This window comes from Wolffia australiana, chromosome 6, assembly GCF_029677425.1.
Source record: "Wolffia australiana isolate 7733 chromosome 6, ASM2967742v1".
In the NCBI taxonomy this organism is placed as follows: Eukaryota; Viridiplantae; Streptophyta; class Magnoliopsida; order Alismatales; family Araceae; genus Wolffia; species Wolffia australiana.
In genome coordinates, this window is record NC_135840.1 from 1,696,578 (window position 1) to 1,711,857 (window position 15,280).

Genomic DNA, 15,280 nt, shown 5'->3' on the forward strand with positions numbered 1-15,280 from the left:
AAAAAAGATGAACTTGTTTTCGGATGCCAAAAAGTTAAAATATATAGAAGTAGAAAAAATAAAGATGAAATGTCAGATGGAAAATATTCCTATTTTTCCATATTTCTCATATTTCTTGCCATTGATAATAGGTAATATTAAACCCCCATTGTATATGGGATACTGGTAACTAACAAGAAATCAATATACATGGGATCAAAATTTGTCTAAACCTATTCATCATAACTGCAGGTAAATACTAGCAACCACACACTTAACTTAAATATCAAACCAACAAAGAATTTGAAGAAGTTTCAAGCGACAAAATGAAACTGAAAAGCATAAATAAATTGAATCAAAAGGGTAGAAAAAATATTGTGCATCCCAGCCCTCGACACTTAACTCCCTTCAGACCAGGTGCTAAGAATAAAAATGCCAGGTTGCCAGCCCCATCATTGTACTACACAAAAACAATGCTTCCATTGTGTACATGTTTTCCCCAAGTGAGCAAAAAATAGAGATGGGTAGACAGAGGTGACTAGAGAGAGAAAAATGGCAAACAGAGAAGATTATAGAGAAACTGCAGGTAGAGACAATTAGCAAGAGAGAGAGAGGGAGTGTGTGAGAAGAAAATAGAGACTTATAGACAGGTGATTATAGAGAGAGAAATGATAGATAATGATAGGGATGGGAAAGAAAGGAATGTTTGTTCAGAACATGCCTTTGTTATTTATCTCCATCTGTTCTCAAATGGTTTGTCTGTTCACAAACATTGTTCATGTGGAGTTATTACTGTTTGTGTTTGTTCGCAAACTAACAATTAACCAAACAATTATGATGAAAACAAATAATGTAAGGCTAGGACACTTACTGTAGATACTTTTAATACTCACCCCCTTTCAATAAGCCCACAAATGAAGGAAGCAAGTTTAAGGATATTTCTGTGAAGATCGATACATTTCCTTTTTTAGAAACTGACATGCTGATGTGACCGTAATGAGCTTAAAATTTTATGCAAATCATTGTTATGGTACAACAAGGCGGATTTTGGTGCCATATCAACGTCTCTTTTTAATTTTCTACCAATCATGTGACGCCACGTCCTCATTTTTTACTTTCCAACTTTGAGGAAAGCAGATAAAATAGTGATTTTTTACCACACATGAATTTATTGCAATTTTAGTTGTGTCTTCTTCTTCCATTGGTCCATCTCGCCCTATGAATAAAAAAATAGGAGGTGACAGCTAATCATCCTTCGCAATGGGGTCGTGTCAGCTAAACATTGGACGTTATTCAACCGAATCGAGTGGCATCAAATTTGGCGGGGATTAAATTTTATTTAAATCAAATTTAAATCATAAATATCTGAAATATAGATTCCAACTCAGAAAAAATCTTTCGCCTTGATGTAAATAAAAAATACACATAAATCCACAAATTTCAAAATATTCCTAAAAAAAAATTAATCAATTTAGGCTTGATAACACACATGTATAATTATTTTAATGCATAAGACATGTAAATCTCATGGTTCGTGTGTCATCAGGACCATGCACCAAACTAATCCAATATCCATCTCTCTAATACCGAGGTAAAAATAAAAGTCTTTATAATTTTCCACAGAAACTATACGACTAAGTCTTGTAACAAAACATAAGACATATACCATTAGAAAATATCGCATTAATTTATGTACACAGAAAATATATAAGTTCTACTTTATTATGAATAACATATATTTTTTTTCAGGGGGGAAAAGTTTTCAAAGTAAAATTTGATAGAATCGTAATAAATATTAAATAGAGGTCTTATAATTGATAGAACGGTCCGTTAAGATTGTTGTTTGGGGATCGAAGGCGACGTCGAAGCAGATTCCACGTCCAGATGGGGCTCTGAGAGGATTTCCGTTCTTTGAGGAGACTCTGCTGTCAAGATCTAGTCACTGTAGCATTCGGTGAGCGTTGTAGAAATTTCTTCGTTGTCATACTGGATTTTCGATCTTTTCGCCGTTCAGCTCCGTATTGGAATCTAATGCTCGTGTTTGATTTCGTTTCTTTGTTATTTGAACGAGGATTTTTTTGAAGTTTTAGTTTCCGAAATTGTGGTTCCATTGCTTGACTAGACGCTGTAATTGATTGACTTGATTTGTTTCCGAGGATTGGTTAGAGAGCGAACTCTGTTAAAATCCGAGTGGTTATCGATCCAGTGCGATTGGGGTATGCTGAAGGGATAGCTGATAACGCTTTGTCGTGGGATCGGTGAATGGGAGGCATGCGGATGTGATCCCTTCGAGATCTTGATTTCCATCTTTTTTTTTGAATTAAAAAAATAATTCTTGATTTCCATCTTTATTGAAAAAGGTCTTGTATTACTCATCCATCATTTCTTGGCGATTTTTCTCTCTAACCAAGCTCACTGATGAGTTGATGTCTTTCACTTGCCTGAGTTCTTCTCATTTTTTTTCAATATTCCGCACAAGTTTGTCTTTCTTTATGTTAATTTTGTCTGTCTTCCTCTGATCATTGAATTATGAATCTCTATTCAGGGCATCCCACGCTACCAAAATTGTTACATTTTTATTGAATTGGCTTTCAAGCGGTGCTGTGTCTTCTTGAATTTACCCAAGACTGGGAATTAGATGGACACAGTGAAGAGTGAATCGTTGCCATCACAGCCGGCTGCCGAGACAGATATCCCTCCAAATCTTCGGCCCTCTGATGTAGTTAAAGAGGGTTCTTCCGGGGATAAACCACCTTCTATCCTCTCTGCTTCTGGGTTATCTGCGTGGACAAGTAATCTTCGAATTTCATCTTCCAAACCGGAAGATTCACAACAAGGGAATACATCAAAGTCGACGTTTGCACGTTTTACCAGTGGACTTAACTTGCGCCAAACTGCGAAGTCCTCTGTCCCTGATGAAGCTTCTGGAGGCCAGGAGGCTTCAAATGCAGTACAGCCTGGCGTTTTTGGTTCCCTGACTAAAGGAATAGTAGACTCTTCAAAGAATGCTGTCAAGGCAGTGCAGGTTAAGGCTCGTCATATTGTTTCCCAGAACAAGCGGAGATACCAGGTATTTCCTCTTAGTTGTTTGAAATTTATTCTACCCTGATCTTTGCCTTTTGGGGTGATGTTCATAATTTTCTATAATTGATTACATTTGGCTGGCATATATCTAGAATTACTGGTAGTAATCAGTCTCAACCTATCAAAATTTGTCTTAGCTGATAACCTTGATAATATATGTTTTTTTCTCAAAGTTCTGGGCTTTTTTGCGTTATCTTAAGTTGAAGCAAGTCAGATTAATGGCTGAGACAAGACTGTATTGTGTACGTCTTAAAATTCCTGTTCACTCTGAATGCCGTGAATTTTAAAATTGATAGAGCATGCTTCATTCTCCTAGTCGTCATACTTCTTAATGTTTTCCCCTTTCTTCCATGAATTCACAAACTAAATAAAAAACATAAGCTTCAGTGCATGTAGTGCCGTGTCCTTTGCATAATAGAGAAAATAAACGGAGTGCATTAAGCAAAGCTACATGAAATGACTTAGAAAACCATGAAGTCTTCATTAAAAAATGGTTTGTTGCTTCACAAATTCACAAACTGAATAAATCTCTTCAGCTAACTGGCGGCCATCCTGAATCACGATTATTGCAATTTTATTTATTTCCATTATAATTTTCACTATGTTTCTGTTAAAATGAGCAGACTCGTTACTGATTTCAAACTAGCATTGGATCTGAAATGTCACGTAGAGATTAACAATGCAGTAAATTGAAACCTTACAAACTGATAAAATGTAATTTTTGAGTCCTACATTGAGGCTTTACTTCTCTACTTTAGTGATCCAGTTATGAATACGGACTAAGTTTTTTGTAATGCAGGAAGGGGGGTTTGACTTGGATATGACGTACATAACAGAAAATATTATCGCTATGGGTTTTCCAGCCGGCGACATGAGCTCTGGTTTTTTCGGTTATGTTGAGGTGACGCACAGTAGTCTCAATACTCTGATGAAAAAAAATTGCATTATATCTTTGGAACTTAGTTTTAATATTTGATGTTGGGTCAGGGCTTCTATCGGAACCACATGGAAGAAGTAATCAGGTTTTTTGAGAGTCACCACAAGGTATCTATAATCCATCATTTTTATTTTCTTCAGTAGCCTCAAAAATTTTTTTTACTGTGACTTTGAAGCTCCTGCGCTATATTTACTGTCATATGACGGCAGTTTCCGGTGTGGTTCTTGGTGGCTGATGAGTCATCTCGAATGCAGCTCCCTGGAGACTCCTGTAGAAAACGGGAGATTTTCAAAAAGGAAGTCTTACTCATTTTCAATCAAATGACCCAATATATAGTATTTTACATATGTCCCCTTGCATGGTTATGGAATGAAACTGTCCAGGGGCATATATCTAATTTTAGGAAATACATTGAGAAATATATAAAAGACATAAATATAATATGTCAAGGCTGAAACCCCCATTCACGCTGGTAGGCAGATTCTTGGCAACCGCAACTTTCCCAGTAGCCAATTGAAGATTGCCCCTGGCAATCCTTTTGTTAGCATATCTGCAAACTGATTCTCAGAATTGAGACGCTAGAATTTGATTATTTTTTTATTGATCTTTTCTCTTATAAATTTTCTGTTGATCTAGTCATGTTTTCTCCAGTCATGCTGCACAGGATTGTGTGCATTGTCAATCCCGGATCCACTGTCACAGTATTAAGTAGTTGGGCAGTCTTGGAATATCTTCTAGTATTTCCCAATCCACAGCAATTCTCATAAACCTTTGACCACTGCACAGAACTCAGCTTATGCACTTGACTTTTTTTGAAAGATTCTACGCTTGACCTTGCCACCAATTTTGCTTGTTTCTCTGCCATGTAATGACATTTCTTCCAAGGAGTGAATAGAATCCACTGTTGAATGTCAGTCCACTACCGAGCCCCATAATTGCCGTCAGCGTATAGCTCTTGGTCAGGCCCTTTTGAATAACAACCCATGACCTGCCGTCCTTATGAGATACGCCAGAAATTGTTTACTACTTGCATGTGTGATAGTCTGGGGCTCTTCATGATCTTGCTCAACTGTCCAACTACAAATAGAGTATCTGGCCTTCTGTGATCCAAATGGATAAGGTGGCCCACCAGCCACTGATGCATGCCCTTTATTCACATGTTTTGCATCTTCACAGGCCCAATTTATTTTCTGAAGAAAAGATGGAAGATCAAATAACAGTGATCTACCAGAATTTAATTATATATATATGAACAGACCAGAGTGGTCCTCTTTCCATTCTTCACTCCCTCCAAAACCAATATGAAATAAAACTCCCCACATCATCTAGGGGGCTGTCCGTCCAGATATCCTTTCCTTTAAGTACAATCTCATTCCGGTGCAGCCATATCGCCCATAACACAGCAAGGAGCCTTCCCCAATCCATATGTCCCCTGTACATGCCTCCCTGGATCAAGCCCCAGAGGGCCTCGTCAGCAGCCACATCCACCCCAGTGAGCTTCTGCGGGCTCCATATCACCCGGGCACACTCAAAGAAAATGTGAGAACAGTCTTCCTCTCTCAATTTTAAATTGGAATCCACTGGAATTGTGGATGGCTTTCACGTAAATCCAAAATATACTAATGAGGGATATAAAAATGCCTTTTCCTACATAGGCGACTTCGATGCCCCAGAAATACTTAAGGTATCAAAGAGATTTAATTTCAAACTCATTAGCTAGTTGGTTACTCAACGCTTGGTTTGCTGCCTCGTTGGCTCCATTATAATAATATGATAAGTTCAAACCAAGCTTCTAGAGAATCCATGCCCAAATAATCCAAAAAAAATTGTAGACTCATGGCCTGACAGGATCGGGAGCAACAGAATATTCACAAGGCAGTAGAGAGGAAGGTAGAGTGGGAAGGGTAGTGCAAGGGGGAGGGTGGTCCTCGGAGAGCTCCTCAGATTTGGCGGCTGTGGGGTTGATGAGGGGCCCTCTCTCCAGTTGATCTTCCGATGCTCTTCCTCCTCTGTGTCCTCTTTCCAATTTCTTGGTTTTCACCCAACCTGGGTCTTCAAGGTCAGGATGGACTGGCTGTTTTGGGTTGGATCCAGCCATAGCTGAAGCTTACTGGTCCCCTCTGGCCCAGTTGAGCAGAGGCCCATTGGCCCATGATACCTCCTGCTGCCTCACCAGAAAAATCTTACAGGGGCCCCATCATTTGATTATTAACATATACCACCAATATTGACCACCAATATAGCATTTGATGAACAGAGTATGCTCACTGTTACTCTGCCTAAATCCAATATTTTTCATGGAATAGGCATTCTTCACGTCAAACCATGCACATGGAGAATTTTTTCAGAACATGAGTGCTGCATCTACCTCTCCTTTTCCAAGTCACCATGTAGATAGGCATCCTTCGTGTCAAACAGTTGAAGTTGCCATCCACATGTTGCTACCAGAGCAATCAGAATAGCTTTAGTATTCAATTTTGCAACACCAAATGAGTGGGTGTAGTCCTTTGATACCAGTCTAGGTTTGCATCTCTCTAGGCTTCCATCAGATCCGCACTTCAATCTATAGACCCATCTGCACCCGATTGTCCCTTTTCCTCAAGGCAAGTCTACAATATCTCGAATATTGTCTTTTATAAGGGCATCCATCTCAGAGTCCACGTCATGTTTCTGGTGATTTCCCACAGCATCTTCTGTAGTATGAGGGATATCAATGGCTCTTTAGTGAAGTCATAAAGCCCTGAAAATCAGGAGATAAGTTTTCATATGTATCCATGTTAGACGCAGCATACCTATGTCTTTGTGTGCATGTACATTTGCCCGTATGTAATGCAACGAGGCAGCCTGAAAAGGCGTCTTTCAGAGGTCTGACCAAATCTGTTGACTCAGCAGGTGAGACGATTGGTTCGGTCGTTTCTTCAACTTTCTGACCCTCTGTGACTAGGGTTTCTTCTTCTGGAATTATTCCAGTAACCAAGATTTTCCCGGAACCTGTAGGTTTTGTAGGTGTTGTATCAACTTCTGGCACTGGAGGATCTGGAGAAGGGGGCCACCACTTAAAGCGTTGATCTGCAGCCGCCTTGGCACCCTGTCTGTCAGGGCAGTTTCAGATTATTCAAAGAAATTTACTCCCTCATGGAAGGTCACTTCTGCTGTAACGATGAACTTGTCTCAGGAGGACAACATCTGTGTAATTTGTGGTGAAGTGACCCAAAAATACACATTGAATTGCCTTAGGCTCCAACTTGCCAGTTGTATGCTGCACGTGGACATATGCTATACTCTGGGAACTAGCTGTGCTCTCAGATGCACTTGTGGAAGGTGGGTAACATTGAGTCAATGCAACGATGAATAGTCATACCCAAGGGATTTGGATGCAAGCCAGCTGATTAGGTGAGTAGCCGTCAATACAATATCCCGCCAATAAACCTTTGTCACATTTCAGTGCAGTAGCATAGTCCTAGCAATTTCCACGATGTGTCCAATCGTCCTCTCTACCACCCATTTTTCTGAATATTGACGCAAGGATTCTTGGACTATTCCATGGGTTTTGAATTTTTTTTTTTTTGAAGAAAATATGGAAGGCCACCCGGAACCGGTGGCCAACCCGCTATCATTAACTTGTAAATGTTTTGTACAAACAATGTACAAACCTGACCAAAAAAGGACTATCCTCCCCTTCCAACCCAAAAATACACGAGTGCCTCTACGGCATGAGAAACGTCCACTACCGAAGCTGCCTTTCCTTTAAGCACCACTTCATTCCGATGTTGCCATATCGCCCAGAGCACTGCGAGTAGCCGCCCCATTCCACTCCGCTTCTGTGTCTTCCTTCTATGACTGAAGTCCAAAAGGCCTCATCCGAGGAGACATTCACATCCGGTACCTGTTGCGATGCCCAGACTCTCTGGGCGAAGTGACACGTGAAGAATCGGTGTGAGCAGTCCTCCCCCCTAGCGCACATAGGACAGTCTGCAGGATCCATGGGGGCCCATCACCGCCAATAGACCCGTGTGATCAGCCTCTGCCTCCGCAATAACCAGCTGAAATTCGCACTTTCAGTGGAACTTTGAGCTTCATCAACCTGTCGCATGCCCTATTGATAGTCACGTCATCCCTCGCTTCTCCTCTAATCTTCAAATATGCTTCTTTCACTGAGAAAGCCGACCTCCGCCACGTCCAACGGTCTCCACTTTCAGTTGAAGGGCTGAGTGGTAGAAGTGACTCTTGCATCCGGAAAAACTCCTCAAAACGTGGCTCTGATAAGGCTCTTGTCAATATAGGGACCCAAGCCTCGTCCCAACACTCACTGACTTTGGCCTCTGGGTGTCTGCTAGTGCAAATAGTCTTGGGAACTTCAAATTCATGGTGCCTTGGTTAGACCAATTATCAGTCCAAAAATGGAACCTTGCCCCATCCCCCAATTTGGGCTCAAAGAACTCCCGCACTTGAGGTATCGCTTGGCGTAGACTGCTCCAAAAAGGGGGATTCTCCCCTGACACGAGCCCAACGCCTCTCCCAACTTATCTCAGAACCATATCTATCTCTCAGGACATAAGTGGTTTTTGAAATAAGTGGTCAGACGATGATTGAAATAATCTGTCGCATTATCTGACCTGAATTTTCTGATTTTGACTCCAAATCGGTTTGGAATCATGGTACACAAATATAGAATCATCTGATTTATATCTTATTTGCTATTGAGTTGATAAGTCCAAGTAGTCCTGGTATAGTCATTGATTAGGCCTGTAAACCTGATCCCAGTCAGTGAATTTAACTGTGCAAGGGCCCATACGTCACTATGAATGAGCATTAAGGGACCTACGCATCTCTCTCCTTATCCTCTAAACAAGGATCTCTTATGCATGTGATAAGAACCTCAGTCTAGGTCTGTATCGGACAGAGGGTAGAGGGCGAGGCGAGGTAGACGTTCCCAGGGTAGGAGAGTCGATACGGGAATGATAGGAGGGGTCGAACAGATGGGGCAGGGATCGACCAGGGACGAGCCGTCTGATGACGCAGTGAAGGGTTGACGATCGCGGGGACAGGGATCGTCGGAGACCAGAAGAGAACCGAACAGCAAGGGTAGGGATCGGATTGCAGGGGAGCCCCGGCTGAAGATCTGGTGAGACGATCACGGGGATAGGGGATCACCGGACGGTCAAGGGGACAGGACCGAGACAGGGAGGATCAAGATAGCGAGCCAATAGGCCGATCTTACCTTGAGTCTTGACTGCCCTCCTCAAGGAAGGGCTACACATATTTATAAGGAAATGAAGCAATCTACCCTAAACGTATGATGACTAAAGTGCCCCTAGTGGGCTAAAATGCCTAAGATACTCTTGGGGGTAGAGGATCGTATCAGCATGTTGACTTGTGTCGCAAGTATACTCAGACACATTAACATTCTTGATAATGTTTGGGAACAACGTTGCCAAAATATCAAAGGTTATCTCCAAGATGAAAATGATGTAATTGAACGTAATCTCCATCTTGAGCTTTATCACCCTTTCACGACTGATACAAGCCACCATCAGGCCTGTATCACAAGCATCTTCCACGTACAACAAGCCGTTCCTCTTTTTAAGAGGTTCAATTCTCTGCTATAGGCCCTTGTCATACGCATCATCCAGGTTCAATTCTGGCACTTGAAGAACATTTTTTAAAAGAATATTTCAGGGCTGACATGATATTTGCTTTTATGTGTGGTATTCTTACTGAATTAGCCATCTACTCTTGATCTAGTCTTTGCATATTTTCTCTTTCAGACTACCTCAGTTGTTTTTCTTACTTGCACTTGTTTCCTATGAATCTGTTATTGATTAAAGAATTTTTGAAGCTGAGGTAGATATAATACCGCACTAGGGTTCAAGTGCTTGAACACTGTTTTCCAGCTTTTGATTTTGACCTTATATCGTCGTATCTCCAGGGAAAATACAAGGTCTACAATCTGTGCTCAGAAAGGCTATATGATGCATCATTACTGCAGGGAAAGGTGTGAATCTCTGAATCTTTCAATTTAATGACAAGACTAAATAATTCAAAACTCCGTTTAAAATCATTTTGCGGAATAATCTTCTGATAAGAACCACACGTTTGTTCTTCTAGTAAGAACGACGGACAGAGAGAGACTGGGAAGTTGGACTTCAATAGTTCTTCTTTGATGTCCTCCTAATGGAAGAGCTACGGAATTAATGGGGAAAAATACAACAAAAGACCAAAATACCATTTACTGAAATGACAGAAATATCCCTAACGGTTGTGGGGTTCTTATCATCTTCAATGCCATTTTGAATCCATTTTGCCTCTAATATTTAGGTGGCAAGTTTCCCATTCGATGATCATAATTGCCCCCAGCTGCAACTCGTGGTATCATTTTGTCAAAGTGCCTATTCATGGCTGAAGGAGGACATTGAAAATGTAGTTGTTGTCCACTGTAAAGCCGGGATGGCGAGGACGGGCCTTATGATATCTAGTCTTCTTCTATACCTTAAGGTGAAAACAATTCAGTCCTTTATTGATTCATTTCTGTCTCATCATTTTGTTTCCTGTGTTTTAATTTTCTCTTAGTTACTGAATTGCAGTTCTTCCCTACTGCTGAGGAATCCATGGACTACTACAATCAAAAAAGGTGTCTTGATGCTAAGGGCCTTGTTCTTCCAAGTCAAATTGTCAGTCCGCCTACAACTTTCTTTATAGTTTCCAAAAAGGAACCAGTTATTGGAAGCTTGAACTACTTTATTTATGTTCATTGTTTTAGAGATATGTCAAGTACTTTGAGCGCCTTCTGACCTACTTCAATGGGGAGGTTCCATCAAGCCGCAGGTATCTTTGTTGCGCATGTCTGTGATTTTTTTGTTCTTGTTTTTGGCAGTTCGCTCATTTTATCTATAATTTTGATGTCTGACTTGTTGGCTAGGTGCATGCTGAGGGGTTTTCGTTTGCATAGGTGCCCCTACTGGGTCAGGCCGTCGATCACCATATCCAATCACGATGGTATGTGTTGAACTCCAGGGAGAAGGATATAGAGTGCAGAATAAATAGATAGATATACATATAGAAAGATAGATAAATAGATAGAAAGAAGGATAGAGAAAATAGATAGATGTATAATAGACAGAGACAGGGAGAGAGAGATAGGTAAAAGAACAGAAAATTGAGGGAGAAGAGAGTGAGAGAAGGGTGGGGGAGAGATTAGTAGAGAGAGGGATAGGGAGAGCGATGGAGGAAGAAGAAGATCGAGGGAGAAGAGACTGGGAGAGGGGTGAGAGGACCAATCAAGAATACTGAGGGTGAAGAGAGAGGTCAACAAGAAAAGACTGACGATGGACGAAAGAGTGACAGAGACTAATCAGAGAGAAGAGAACAAGAGGAGAGAGAGGAAGAGAGACAGAGCGAGAGAGATAGAAGAAGATGAAAGAGAGAGGTCAGGACAAGAGGAAAGAGAGAGATCAGAACAAGATGGAGAAAAGAGAAGAGAGCAAGAGAGTGAGAGAAGAGAACAAGAGAGTGAAAAAGGGAGCAAGAGAGAGAGAAGAGAGCAAGAGAGTGAAAAGGGTGCAAGAGAAGAGAGAGAGAGCAAGAGGAAAGAGAGGGAACAAAGAAAGAGGAAGAAGAGGTCGAGTGAGGGGGGGCACGAGAGAGAGAGAGAGAGATAGATAGAGAGAGAGAGAGAGAGCAAGAGGAAAGAGAGGGAACAAAGAAAGAGGAAGAAGAGGTCGAGTGAGGGGGCAATGAGAGAGAGAGAGAGAGATAGATAGAGAGAGAGAGAGAGAGCAAGAGGAAAGAGAGGGAACAAAGAAAGAGGAAGAAGAGGTCTAGTGAGGGGGGGGCAAGAGAGAGAGAGAGAGCAAGAGGAAAGAGAGGGAACAAAGAAAGAGGAAGAAGAGGTCTAGTGAGGGGGGGGCAAGAGAGAGAGAGAGAGAGCAAGAGGAAAGAGAGGGAACAAAGAAAGAGGAAGAAGAGGTCGAGTGAGGGGGGGCAAGAGAGAGAGAGAGAGATAGATAGAGAGAGAGAGAGAGAGAGCAAGAGGAAAGAGAGGGAACAAAGAAAGAGGAAGAAGAGGTTGAGTGAGGGGGGGCAAGAGAGACAGAGAGAGATAGATAGAGAGAGAGAGAGAGATAGAGATAGAGAGAGAGAGAGGAAAAATAGTTAGAAGAGAAAAAGAAAGGGGAGAGAGAAGAGAGAAAGGAGAATGATAGTGCAGCGCGGTGGGGGAAACCCCGCTGCCCGTCAAGTTGGGCAGATGGAGAGGAAGATAAAACCAAACTCAGTCATCATTAAGAATTCCTACCCCTTTTATACGGATAGAAATCACGGGGGAAAATTTTCATTACAGATCCTGGTTATAATAGTATTTCTGGAATATTTCGCCAACTTTGTTGACGCATTATGAAGATTCTTCTGCCATAATCTAGAAAAATTATTTCTTTGGTGAAATATTGTCCCTTACAATGTTAAGTTTCTCTTTCAGGTGTTCTTTTTTCAACTAAGAAGCATCCCCGGACAAAGGACCTATCAGTATCTCCCTCTCCCTCTCTCTTCTTTCTCCCTCTAAAATAGTTTCTTAGCTGTCATAATCTCTCTAAGATAGTCCATTTTCCAAAATTTAAACACTTTCTAAGTTCTTAACTGATTTTTTCTGTTTTCTAGCCGGAGGACTTCTGGTTTAAAGCTCCCAAGAAAGGACTCATGGTCTTTGCTTTGCCCGGGGAGCCCGGTCTGACCGAGCTCGTCGGCGACTTCAAGATCCATTTCCACGACCGTCAGGGTGACTTCTACTGGTCCGTCAAAGATCCAATAAAAATATTTTTTAAAGAGTTCTTGCGAACTCTTTATTCGTCTATTTATTTATTTAATAACAACTTTTTAAACCTTGTTCCACAGCTGGTTGAACACCACAATGACCGAGAACAGGAAGAGACTAATCAGAGAGAAGAGAACAAGAGGAGAGAGAGGAAGAGAGACAGAGAGCGAGAGAGATAGAAGAAGATGAAAGAGAGAGGCTGCACAAGAGGAAAGAGAGAGATCAGAATCAAGATGGAGAAAAGAGAAGAGAGCAAGAGAGTGAGAGAAGAGAACAAGAGAGGAAAAAAGTGGAGCAAGAGAGTGAAAGGTGCAAGAGAAGAGAGAGAGAGCAAGAGGAAAGAGAGGAACAAAGAAAGAGGAAGAAGAGGTCGAGTGGAGGGGGCATTTAGAGAGAGAGAGAGGAGAGATAGATAGAGAGAGAGGAGAGGAGCAAGAGGAAAGAGGAGGGAACAAAGAAAGAGGAAGAAGAGGTCGAGTGAGGGGGGCACGAGAGAGAGAGAGAGATAGATAGAGAGAGAGAGAGAGAGCAAGAGGAAAGAGAGGAAACAAAGAAAGAGGAAGAAGAGGTCTAGTGAGGGGCAAGAGAGAGAGAGAGAGCAAGAGGAAAGAGAGGGAAATAAAGAAAGAGGAAGAAGAGGTCTAGTGAGGGGGGGCAGAGGAGAGAGAGAGAGAGCAAGAGGAAAGAGAGGAACAAAGAAAGAGGAAGAAGAGGTCGAGTGAGGGGGCAAGAGAGAGAGAGAGAGATATAGATAGAGAGAGAGAGAGTTGGAATTGATGGTTTTCTATGTGCATGTTTAGAGAGAGAGAGAGATAGATAGGGGCAAGAGAGAGAGAGAGATAGATAGAGAGAGAGAGAGAGATTCCTTAGTGGAGTTCAAGCTTAAATACTCTTTCCCTCTCTCTCTCATCCAATTCTCATTCCCTCAGTGGAGTTCAAGCTTCAAAACTCTCTACCCCTCCTCTCTCATCCAAATCTCTTTCTTTACTGGAGTTCAAGCTTCCATAGTCTCTGTTCCTTGCTTTCTTTGTCATCCAATTCTCCCTATCAGAGTTCAAGCTCAATACTCTCTTCCTCTCTCTCTCCCTCGCTTTCTCTCACATCCAATTCTTCTTATTGGAGTTCAAGCTTGAATACTCTCTCCCTCTCTTTCTCTCTCATCCAAATCTTCTTATTGGAGTTCAAGCTTCAATACTCTCTGCCTCTCTTTCTCTCTCATCAAATTCTACTTATTGGAGTTCAAGCTTCAATACTCTCTGCCTCTCTTTCTCTCTCATCAAATTCTACTTATTGGAGTTCAAGCTTCAATACTCTCTGCCCTCTTTCTCTCTCATCAAATTCTACTTATTGGAGTTCAAGCTTCAATACTCTCTGTACCTCCCTTTCTCCCTCATCAAATTCTTCTTATTGGAGTTCAAGCTTAAATACCCTCTCCCTCTCTTTCTCTCTCATCCATATCTTCTTATAGGAGTTCAAGCTTCAATATTCTCTGCCCCTCTTTCTCTCTCATCAAATTCTACTTATTGGAGTTCAAGCTTCAATACTCTCTGCCCTCTTTCTCCCTCATCAAATTCTTCTTATTGGAGTTCAAGCTTCAATACTCTCTCTCCCTCTCTTTCTCCCTCATCAAATTCTTCTTATTGGAGTTCAAGCTTCAATACTCTCTGTACCTCCCTTTCTCCCTCATCAAATTCTTCTTATTGGAGTTCAAGCTTCAATACTCTCTGTACCTCCCTTTCTCCCTCATCAAATTCTTCTTATTGGAGTTCAAGCTTCAATAATCTCTCTACCTCTCTTTCTCCCTCATTAAATTCTTCTTATTGGAGTTCAAGCTTCAATACTATCTCTCCCTCTCTTTCTCCCTCATCAAATTCTTCTTATTGGAGTTCAAGCTTCAATACTCTCTGTACCTCCCTTTCTCCCTCATCAAATTCTTCTTATTGGAGTTCAAGCTTCAATACTCTCTATACCTCCCTTTCTCCCTCATCAAATTCTTCTTATTGGAGTTCAAGCTTAAATACCCTCTCCCTCTCTTTCTCTCTCATCCATATCTTCTTATAGGAGTTCAAGCTTCAATATTCTCTGCCCCTCTTTCTCTCTCATCAAATTCTACTTATTGGAGTTCAAGCTTCAATACTCTCTGCCCTCTTTCTCTCTCATCAAATTCTACTTATTGGAGTTCAAGCTTCAATACTCTCTGTACCTCCCTTTCTCCCTCATCAAATTCTTCTTATTGGAGTTCAAGCTTAAATACCCTCTCCCTCTCTTTCTCTCTCATCCATATCTTCTTATAGGAGTTCAAGCTTCAATATTCTCTGCCCCTCTTTCTCTCTCATCAAATTCTACTTATTGGAGTTCAAGCTTCAATACTCTCTGTACCTCCCTTTCTCCCTCATCAAATTCTTCTTATTGGAGTTCAAGCTTCAATAATCTCTCTACCTCTCTTTCTCCCTCATTAAATTCTTCTTATTGGA

At 41.4% G+C, this 15,280-nt stretch overlaps 1 protein-coding gene across 1 annotated transcript; it reads left to right on the forward strand.

The window, feature by feature from the left end:
* The first annotated feature begins 1,804 nt into the window (after positions 1-1,804).
* On the forward strand, positions 1,805-12,995 carry LOC144704432 (phosphatidylinositol 3,4,5-trisphosphate 3-phosphatase and protein-tyrosine-phosphatase PTEN2A-like). The gene is made up of 12 exons (XM_078576851.1): positions 1,805-1,933; positions 2,525-3,049; positions 3,863-3,964; positions 4,051-4,107; positions 9,930-9,995; positions 10,319-10,495; positions 10,585-10,671; positions 10,761-10,825; positions 10,920-10,996; positions 12,474-12,520; positions 12,653-12,783; positions 12,887-12,995. The coding sequence occupies exons 2-12, from the start codon at positions 2,618-2,620 to the stop codon at positions 12,993-12,995; spliced, it is 1,350 nt and encodes a 449-aa protein (XP_078432977.1). The 5' UTR covers positions 1,805-1,933; positions 2,525-2,617.
* The last annotated feature ends 2,285 nt before the right edge of the window (positions 12,996-15,280 follow it).